The sequence below is a fragment of the Ursus americanus genome, chromosome 14 (genome assembly GCF_024610735.1).
Source record: "Ursus americanus isolate L20-20 chromosome 14, mUrsAme1.1.p, whole genome shotgun sequence".
In the NCBI taxonomy this organism is placed as follows: Eukaryota; Metazoa; Chordata; class Mammalia; order Carnivora; family Ursidae; genus Ursus; species Ursus americanus.
Genome location: NC_142140.1, coordinates 60,040,578 through 60,050,545, shown reverse-complemented (window position 1 = coordinate 60,050,545; position 9,968 = coordinate 60,040,578). Strand labels below are relative to the sequence as shown.

Genomic DNA, 9,968 nt, shown 5'->3' with positions numbered 1-9,968 from the left:
GCTGAAGAAAGGGAGGAGGGGCCCCGGGCCGTCCTCGCGGGTCCCGCCCCTGTTTCCTAGCAACCAACCACGCCCCCAGGCCGCGGGGCGTGGCCGCCAGGGTCATGTGGGGCCTCTGCGGGCGCTCGCTCGCTCAAGCGCGTGCGTACGTGCGTCCACGCGCGTGCGCAGGGGGGCGGCCGGCGTGCCGTGCGCGTCGCCGCCCCACGGCGTCGCCCTGCGCGCGCGCGCCCGGCCCTCCCTCCGGTTCTTATAGCGCCGCGGGCGGCGGTTGGCGGTGGGGACGGCGCGGACGGTGGCGACATGGCGGCTCTGCGGCTCTTGGTGCTGGCGCTGGCGCTGCTGTGCGCCGAGGTGTGCTCCGGGGCAGGTGAGCGTCCCGCCCGGGCGGGTGGGGGCGGAGCGGGGCCGAGAGCTGGGGGCGGCGACAGTGGGGGTGGGGGTCCCTGAACCCCCGCAGCCCGGGCGCGCCAGGGGACCCGGGAGCTGGCCCGACCCCTGGACGAGGGCACCGTCGCCGTCCCCCCAGTCCCCGCGCCGGGTGTGCTAGGGAGAGGGGCGCGGCGGAGAGGGCCCCGGGACCCCCGCGCGGCCCCGGCGAAGCCTGTGCGGCCTGGAGCGGTGCCCGCCCGCCCAGGCCCGGGGCTCTCCGCTGGCCAGCGCGCTAATGCCCCTGCGGCCGTGGGCTCGCCGGACCTGGAAGGGATTGTCATTCTTGGCAGGATTGAGGTTCCGTGTCGTGCCCCGGGTAGGCACCTGCCCCCTGGTGTTGGCCCCAACACCGAAACCCTTGTAGGGAAGCCAGCGCGCTCCGCTTGCTTTGATTGTGTTCGATTTCAGGGCACAGACGGAGATGGCGTCTCGTCCGCCCTCTCCTTTTACAGGAGTGGAAACTGAGGCCCAGGTCGGGAGGGGACATGTGCCAAGGTCGCCGTGAGGTCGCGTTGGCAGCCCATTTCGGAGCAGGAAGTGTGGAGAGGGTGGTTTTTAGCCTTAAACAGCATCTGTTTTCCCGAGCGCTTCACAGGAGTGGGCAATGTTTTGGGGGTGGACAGATGTTGCGGTTTGAAGAAGGGATTAAAGCGTATTTTTCAGGGGAAAGCAGAACAGCCTCTCTTTGCCTGATGGAGATCTTTTCCCTGTTTTGTTCTTGGTTAAAGATTTCTAGTGATGGGCACGTAGGGAACAAAGTGCAGGAAGGGTCTGGGGCTCTCGTGGGAGGCAGCAGCACGCGGGCCTCTGGTAGAAGCTTCACCCGTTCACTCCTGACCCAGTTGAAGATCTCAGTTGGCCTCTCTCCTCTTCTGTATAATCAAGACGGCAGTTTATTGAATGCCTTTGGGCGAGGGCCTTGGCCCCTGGCAGGCACACTGCTCGCTGTTTGCCTGCCAGCGGACCTCTGGACGACTCAGATAGGAGCCCGCAGGCAAGATGATTGTGGAAGACAGGCTGCTCTTTCTGGCAGCTTGAGCCTTTGGAAATAGCTCTCCGTGGCTGGACGTGGTCACGGACAGCCATGGGGGTGAAGGAGGACTCTTGGTTTCCCTCTGCTGGGTAGCACAGCGCCTGAGCTTGCCCCCCTCATCAGAGGGTGGAAGCACTTCTCCACGTCATTCCTGGGTTCAGTTACTGCGGCTCCAGCCAGGAGGCTGAAAGGACCCCTACCACCGGGGCTTGGGCTGTTCCTGGCCTCTCGCACACCATGTAGGGTGTGTGGTGAGGGGGGACTCCGTTTGTCTGCACGGTGTCTGAATCCACCTGGGACCTGCGTCTGTGCTTTCTTTCTTTCTTTCTTTCTTTCTTTCTTTCTTTCTTTCTTTCTTTCTAAGATTTTATTTATTTGATATCGAACAGAGAGAGAGCATGAGCAGGGGTGGGGGCAGGCAGAGGGAGGAGCAGACTCCCTGCTGAGCCAGGAGCCCCATGCGGGACTCGACTCCAGGACCCCAAAATCATGACCGGAGCTGAAGGTAGACGCTCACCCACTGAGCCACCCGGGCGCCCTCTTCTTCCTCCCCTTTGACAATTCCACAGCTCCGGGGCCTCTCAGAAATACCATGCATCCTTTTTTTCCTGGGACAAGTGAATTACTGACAGTGTTTGCCTCCCCTGCCTGGGTCAGCTTCCCAGAAACTTTCTTCAGAGGACCCTGCCAGCAGTGGGGTTCCTCAGCTTAAGCACCAGTGCCTGCCAGGTTGGCACCCGTGTCGGCTGAGGCCGCAGGACAGGACTCTGCCTGGGATTGCCCCGGGTCCCATCGCCCTGGCTGGCCTGGTTGGGAGGGCACTAGGGGGCACTAGTTTGCTGGCTAGGTCCTGCAGGCTCTGGTGTGGCCTCTCTGAGCCCCAGGTGAAGAGAGCACAGCCGCCTGGTGAGATGGAGGGAATGGGCGGGGAGGGCGGAGAGGCCCAGAGCCTGTGGCTGGCGTCCCAGAAATGTTCTCTTGCTCCTCCTACCTGAGCGGGGCTGCTGAGGTGGGTGGGGAGGAGGGTGGGTGCTGGCAGCCTCATCCCTGCTCCTGGGCTGTTTACCATAAGGCCTGCCTGGCCCGGTGCCCTGCCCGGCTGCCTAAGGGCGTGGAGGAGGGGTGGCTGTTTTTAGATGAAGGTGACTTGACTTGAGAACATGGCTCACAGTCACGTGGCCAAAACTGAGTTTTTACTTTTCCGGGTCTCTCCCTTGTTCCTCCCTCCTGCCCTGTGCTTTCGAGGGTCCCTGTGAATTCCCGGTGTATCCCTCCCATCTCTGGGGCCAGGGGTGGTGTGCCTCGGTTCCCTGCTGCGTATGACCCTCAGGCAGGGCAGGGGTGACGGTGTGTGGGGGGGTGCCTTGCCTGAGGGCTGAGTCCCCTACACCCCCCTACTCCCCGTGGGTGTAGCCCTCGAGCCTGTGGTGTTTGGGCCACTTGTTTGTCTCCCGGGGAGCAGGGTGCAGCTGGGACAGAGCTGACCATTCTCGCAGCTCCAGGTGAGGGGACAAGGGTGCAGACACCGGGCCTGAGGTTTTAGAGAGGCGGGCCGGTCTGGGCGGAGGGCCGTCTCTGGCCTCACTTCCTGCCCTGACTCACCACTCCCAGCTCTGCACGGAGCTGTTGGTTTTGCAGTCTTGGGAAATCGTGATTCCTGAGAAATGCAGCTTACTGGGAGGTGATCCTTTTGTAGAAATGGCGCTGCCACTGAAGGGTTTCAGTCCTCTTCGAGCTTCACGTCTCTGTCTGCTTGTAGTTGAGTCCTGCGAATGGCTTTGGGCTACCCCCGGAGGGTGGACAGGAGGGTCCGCCTGTCCCCAGGACCTTGGGGCATGGACCACCTTGCCCCAGAGCAGAAAGCCTGAAGGCTTGGAGGCCTTGTGGCCGGCAGCCTGTGCTCTCCTACACAGCCCAAAGCTGTGACCGTGTGCGTGTGTCTGCGTGTGAGCTGCGTGCGTGCACACGTGGGTACGCAGTGCGTGGCCGTAGGCGTGTGCTGGGTGTGTGTTTGCATGTGTGTGTACACGTCTGTATTCACTTGCCTGCAGCGGTGGGAGGGGCTCCGTGCAGTTCCTGACCGCCTCTTCCCCTGCCTGCCAGAGGTCTGAGACCTGTGTCCCGTCCAGCGCTGGCCTTGGGTCCCAGCTCTTCACACAGAGAGGCTGCCGCCACCCCTCCCCCAGACTGGAAGTGCATCTGGGGGAGCTGGGGCCTGCGTGTGTTCAGTTCCTAGCGGGACAGGGGAGGGGAGCTGTCAGCCCACTGAGGACTCAAGTGCCAGGGACTGTGTGAGGAGGAGACAGGCGCATTCTGCCCATGAGTCACTCGAGAAAGCTGCCCCGCTGTGATACCCCTCCAGTAGAGGTTGCCTGCTGCCCTTTGGGGTTTTCAGATTACATTTTCTTTCTTTTCTCTCTTTTTTTAGGATTTTATTTTTTTGAGAGAGAGCACGCGGGGGGGGGGGGGGGGGAGGAGAAGCAGGCTCCCCGCTGAGCAGGGAGCCCAATGTGGGGCTCGATCCCAGGATCCCGGGTCATGACCCGAGCTGAAGGCAGACGCTTCACCGACTGAGCTGCCCAGGAGCCCCTTCAGGTTAAATTTTCTTAGTGACTGACTGGGTGTTGACGACAGAGCCTGTTTCTTGTTGGTACTTCGGTCTCCTGAGTTTTCACCCAACTCTATGCTGTAGGCGTCTCCCTAGAGACTGAAGGGGAAAGAGCTTATTGCTCTCACAGCCCTGGGGTGGCTGTGGCTGTGCTCGAGTCCTCTGGGCACGGTCTAGAAGGGACGCCTCTGGGGCCCATGAATTTGGGTGACAGACGGCACTGAGTCGAGTCACAATTGTCACAATTGCCCTGAGACGACTCTGTCTGCGAGCCTGCCTTCTAAGTCCCCGCCGTCCAGGAGTGTCCCCACGACACGTGCTGTGAGCCCTGGGACCGGGCTCTGATGTGGACACAGGTGGGCTTGCTGCTCAGCCTCTGGCGAGGGGGGTCCTCCTGGTTCATTCTCACAGCTCCACCCCCCAGAACTCTGGTCCCTCCTGCCTCAGCAGGCTGCTCACCTTCTGGTTCAAAGTGATTGTCACATTTCGCTTCCTAAAGAGAACATCTCAAACCAGTGGGGAAGTTGGCCTAGTTGGAAGTTGATGGAAGGGCCATTGAGGGTCCACCAGTGGCGTCTGGGCCATCTCTGTAGTGGCTTTGTGGCAAGTAGGAGTGGAGCCCTTGACCTTCCAGAAGGGGTGCCACCCAGCAGAGGGGCAGCTGGAGCCCCCTGGCCCCCACCTCGCATGGCCTTGCTCTGATGGGGGGAGGGGGTCGGTAGGAGCCTCCAGTGAGGAAATGGTGGCCTGGGCAGTGGCAGATTTACCTTTTTTTTTTTTTTTTTTTTTTTTTTTAAGATTTTTGTTTGTTTTTTGAGAGAGAGGGAGCGCAAGCAGGGGAGGGGCAGAGGGACAAGCAGACTCCTTGCTGAGCAAGGAGCCCGACACAGGACTCGATCCCAGGACCCCGGGATCATGACCTGAGCCAAAGATAGACACTTCACCGACTGGGCCACCCAGGCGCCCCTAGATTTATCTTTTAAAAGAGGAATTTCAGGTTAGGGTCACATGGGCAGGTGGCTTGGGGCCCTGGGTTTGGGTCCTTTCTGGCCCTGATCCCTTTGCTCACATCCTGTCGTGTGCCCCCCAGGGAGCGGGATCTGGACTTCTGTAGACGATATTGGCTCCAAAACACGCCTTACCTGTACCCTGAACTACAGCGCCACTGAGATCGTCGGCCACCGCTGGGTGAAGGGGGGCAAGGTGCTCAAGGAAGACGCACTGCCTGACCTGAAAACGGAGTATGAGTGAGTGAGGCCCAGAGGAGGGTGCTCCAGCCTGCCCCAGGGCCTGCAGAGATGCCAGACCCCCATTTCAGCCTGCGGGTGTCACCCCCAGGCCCCTCCCTGTGCCCCGCTTGCTCTGACATGTCGCTGCCAACGGCCTCTGTGGTCAGTCGGAACGAAGGTTGTAGTCGGGGGGCTCGCTCTGGACAGACAGTAGACAGGAGCTCTGCTCACACACCCCCGTTGTGAGATGGCCAAGGCCTGGGATCCAGCGAGGGGCTGGTGACTGCGGAAAGGAAGGCCGGCCTCTGAGACCTTCCCTTCTCTCTCCGGGGTGCTGGTTCGGGTGGGCGGACAGACTTGGGTTCTCCCCGGCCTAAGTCCGTGGCTCACTGAGGTCTCAGGCACTCTCGGCTGCCCTGCTCTGAACCCTTGCTTTAGTTGGTTCCTGAGCCAGCTCCAGAAGCAGTCCTGTTCCTCGTTTCAAGGGTGGCTGGGCACAGAGGCTCATTGATGCAGGCCCCCTGGCTGGGGGGGGGGTTCCGCGTGCTGTCTCCGCACCTCGTCGTCCCTCCTGACTGCAGCCCCCTGGCCAGTCCTGGCTCTGGCTCCAGTGGGAATCACCTGCAGTGCCGTCGTTTGAACTGAGCTCCTGCTGCGACCCCGCTCACTGCCGGGCGTCTTCTTGCAGGGTGGACTTGGACGAGCGCTCCGGGGAGTACTCGTGCATCTTCCTCCCAGAGCTTGCGGGCAGGACCAGCATCAAGCTGCAGGGTGAGCTCGGCAGGCCCTTGGGCACACTAGGGAGGGGGCGGGGGACACCGCCCGCCCACCTGCCAACCCAGCAAGGCCACAGCCTAGGAACCGGCAGAGAGTGCCTTGCTTGGTCTCCCCTGTAGGGCCCCCCAACATCAAGGCTGTGAAGAGGTCAGAGCATGCCACTGAGCGGGAGACTGTCGTGCTGGGCTGCAAGTCGGACTCCTTCCCCCCGGTCAGCGAATGGGTGTGGTACAAGATGGAAACCTCTGGGGACCAGGTGAGACCCATGTCCACCCGGGGAGGAGCTGGCTTTGGCCTCGGCCTCAGTCCCTACAAGGTCCGCCTGCCCCCAGGTCATCAGCAACAGCTCCCATAGCAAGTACTTGGTGATATCCTCGGAGACCAAGACGGAGCTGCACATCTCGAACCTGGACCTGGAGGTAGACCCTGGCAAGTACGTGTGCAATGGCACCAACTCGGAGGGCACCAGCCAGGCCATCATCGTGCTGCGTGTGCGAAACCGCTTTGCCGCCCTCTGGCCTTTCCTGGGCATCGTGGCCGAGGTGCTGGTGCTCGTCACTGTCATCTTCATCTACGAGAAGCGGCGGAAGCCGGACGAGGTCCTGGACGGTGAGCCCACCTGCCCTTTGCTCGCTGTTCGGTTGGGGGGCACTGGCCAGGAGCGCAGGACAGAAGAGGGTGCTGTGGGGTGGAGGGTCCTCGGCCAGGGGGCTGCCCGCCCGAGGCCTCCTCTGCCCCACTGTCCTCCCTTACTTGGCTGTAGGTGGGTGAAGTGAGTGTCCTCTGCTGCTCTGCCCCATCTGTGGCAGCTGCTTGGGCCCAAGGGGCCAAGCAGCGCTTGACTTTGTGCAGACGGAGCTCAGGAAGCCTGAGCTTGCCCACCTGCCTGGCGCTTGTGGGCAGGGCTCCCAGGTGCCACTCTGGGCCGTGACCACAGACGGCTCGTTCGGAGGGTGCATGACCTGGGGGCAGGGCTGGCTGCCTGCATTTACAGTCAGAGACACTGAGGGCAGGGCCCCACGGGACTGGTGCCACCCTGCAACGGGCCTGGTCCAGGGACTGCTCCTGATGGCCTGTCCTCTCCTTGCATGTGGCTGCGCGTCTGCACAGATGAGGACACGGGCTCCGCTCCTCTGTAAGTCCTGGCCTTGCTGGGTTGGAGGGTGGGTGGGCGGTGTCCCCTGGGCAGGGCTTGGAGGACTGCCGGCCTGGACAGCATCCACTGTGCACCTGGCGGGTGGGAGCGGGGCCACTGTTTCGTCCTCCTGAGCGTCCAGAACCCGCCCTCGTGTCCCCAGGAAGAGCAGCGGGCACGTGAATGACAAGGGCAAGAACGTGCGTCAGAGGAACGCCAACTGAGGTGAGGTGAGCGGGAGGAGGGGAGGTGCGGGGCCCGCCCTGCGGGGCTCAGGCTGGAGTCTGAGCGCCCCCCTGCCCTGCACAGGCGTGCCGCCTCCATCTAGAGCAGCTCAGCGTCTGGTGTTTGCAGATTCCACGTTCTTTCCTCTCAAAGGAGACCTGCCCCACGAAAGCAGACCACACCGTGGGTCAGATCACACGTTTCTTTCCCTTTTTAAACTCAACTAGGGTTTTCTACACATAGAATTCCGTTCCTTAGGGGTTTTGTTTTTCCTTTTTAAACATTTTGTGAGTGCCTCTGGGGAGCCGTGAGCTTCCTGCGAGACTCGTGTCCTCTGCCCGTCCCCTCAGCTGCCCCTGCCCGCCTGTCCCGTCACTGTCTCCCCACTATCCCCCACCTGTCCCTCCTGTCCCCACAACCCGTCCCCTCACTGTCCCTTGGGCATTTAGCCTCCTAGCCCGTAGTGGGGGTTGTGAAGGGCAGGTTGGCCTTTTTCTGGGGCTCTACCTCCTGAGGCTGCTGGGCGTGTTGGGACCCTTTGTGGAAAGTCACAGGTCGTGCACCGTGCAAGTGTCCTGCCCGTCTGAAGTCTGTGCTGGCGGGGTGCCTCAGGTCTGTGTCGTGCGTCAGGACTGCTATGAACATGTGGCTGCTGGTGGGCCCCGCCTGGCCCTCCCTGGCCCTCCCTGCTTCTGCTGTCCACGCGCCCAGCTGCAGGATTGCTGTGACGGCAGCTGCAGACCCCCCTCCCCAGCTGCTCCCCGCCGTCCTGACTCGCCCACCACCTGTCTGCTCACCAATAAAGAAAGGCCAACCCATGCTTCCTTCTCGGGCTCCTGTGTGTGCTGCCGGCCTTCCAGGAGAGCTCGCCGGGGCGGGAGCACCACGGGCTGCTGAGTCCTGCATGCCGTTTAGGTGCTTGGGGGTGGGGCAGGGCCGACTGGCCAGGAGCTTTGTTCCCAGGGTGAAGGGGGGGCCAGGGGGTGCAGAGGACCGCAAGGGGCCAGCGGGTGTCCCCAGCTGAGCCAGCCCCTTGGGACTTTGCTCCAGCCCAAGAGGGCTTGGCTGAGGCCCAGAAAGCTGCAGAGGCGGCCCTCCTGAGCCTGGCCCCCAGGAGAAGGGGGTCCCTGATGGCTGGAGCAAGCTGGGTGACATGGACGGGGTTGAAGGTCTGGGTCATGCTCTAGGGGAGCAGGTCGGAGGAGGCAGGGCCTTTCCAAACTTGGGGGCTCTAGCAGGTGCCATCTAGGCCTCCCACCTGGTGCTGAAGGGGAAACTACCCCAGGGGGAAGGGAAAGGGCTCGTTCAGGGAGACCCTGCTGCCCACCGAGGGACTGTTTACCCTCCGCCTCCCCTCTGGACATGAGCCCAGACTTTCAGCAGGTCCAGAGGAGATAGCCAGAAATCAGGGTTTGGATGTGAAATCTGATGTTGGCAAAAAGTCCAGCATAACAATGCCACAAATACTGAAGACGGGCTCGGCCCACAAGCAACCAGCTTGACTCCAGGCTCTGAAATGGGAGGCTCGGCCCCTCTGGGCGGCTTCACCAAGGCCCCCAGGGTGGCGGTATATAGCTGCAGGCGGTTTCCCTGGGCAGAACGGAGTCCTTTACGGAGGCCCTGCACACCACAGCCTAGGGGGCTGTCCCCCCCACCCCGTGTCACGGAGGACCGAACCTGCGAGGCCCCAGGGCTGGGGGGAGCTGCGGCCCGGCCTTCCCTCCAGCTGTCACCAGAGGGAGCCGTGCGCATGCCACTGAGCAGGGTGCAGGAGCCAAGGGAGCCCCTCTACAGAGGCTCTTGGGGTTGCAGCTGCCTGGCCCTGCGGACCGCTCCAGCTGGACGTGCCTGGGCCAACCTCCCTGAGCCCTGGGGCTCCCGGGGCACCAACCGCGTGCACTGGGGGATGGTTTACTCAGCAGTATTGGTGGGGCACTCCTGGCCTGGCTGGGGCTGGGGGATCCGCCACGGACGGGCCGCGGTCCAGTGGGGGAGGAGGTGGTGGTGAGCTGGCTCCTCGCTGGGGTGCTGCTGGTGCACCAGGTTACAGGTGCAACCCCCCACCTTCCCCGAAGTCAGAAGAGGTGGGCATCGGGTCGCTGGGGCGTGTGTCCCCTGGGAGGCTGTGGCTGTGTTCCTGCTTCCTGCTGCACCCCCAGTGCCGAGCAGAGGGCTTGGGGCTCAATCCAGACAGGAAGTATGGGAGCTTCTGCCAGGCGGAGCCCCGGGCACCAGAGGGTGTCGTGGAGCATGAGGGATGCCCCTCACGTGGACACAGTCAGCCAAAGCGGGGTCCCTCACAAGCAGCTTTGTCCATTCATCTGTCCATCTGTCTGTAGCGAGTGCAGCGGTGTGTGGCCCTCTGCCACGGGGGTGATCTGGTCAGTCTGCGACGCCTGCCTCGGTTTCCCCAGAGTGGGATGGAGAAGTCGTGAGATCATCTTTAGTGCTTGGAGGCTCTGGAACAGGCATCTGGGGATCCCAACCTGTGGGGGGCAGAGGGGCAGGGCTGGGGTGTCCATCCGACAA

The 9,968-nt window shown here is 62.6% G+C and overlaps 1 protein-coding gene across 2 annotated transcripts; it reads left to right on the top strand.

The window, feature by feature from the left end:
* The first annotated feature begins 288 nt into the window (after positions 1-288).
* On the top strand, positions 289-8,259 carry BSG (basigin (Ok blood group)). Of its 2 annotated transcripts, none has more exons than XM_045800278.2 (8): positions 289-370; positions 5,164-5,320; positions 5,991-6,073; positions 6,199-6,335; positions 6,412-6,688; positions 7,190-7,214; positions 7,378-7,439; positions 7,524-8,259. In XM_045800278.2, the coding sequence occupies exons 1-7, from the start codon at positions 304-306 to the stop codon at positions 7,436-7,438; spliced, it is 807 nt and encodes a 268-aa protein (XP_045656234.2). In that variant the 5' UTR covers positions 289-303; the 3' UTR covers position 7,439; positions 7,524-8,259. The 2 variants fall into 2 exon arrangements, with proteins under 2 accessions (XP_045656234.2, XP_045656235.2); XM_045800279.2 differs by having other exon boundaries at positions 7,378-7,444.
* The last annotated feature ends 1,709 nt before the right edge of the window (positions 8,260-9,968 follow it).

Bases quoted from the DNA above. Each gene is read 5' to 3' on its own strand.
- BSG (XM_045800278.2), top strand. From the start codon at position 304: ATGGCGGCTCTGCGGCTCTTGGTGCTGGCGCTGGCGCTGCTGTGCGCC. The intron at 6,074-6,198 runs GTGAGCTCGGCA...TCTCCCCTGTAG, and splicing joins GACCAGCATCAAGCTGCAGG to GGCCCCCCAACATCAAGGCT. The intron at 6,689-7,189 runs GTGAGCCCACCT...GCGTCTGCACAG, and splicing joins GCCGGACGAGGTCCTGGACG to ATGAGGACACGGGCTCCGCT.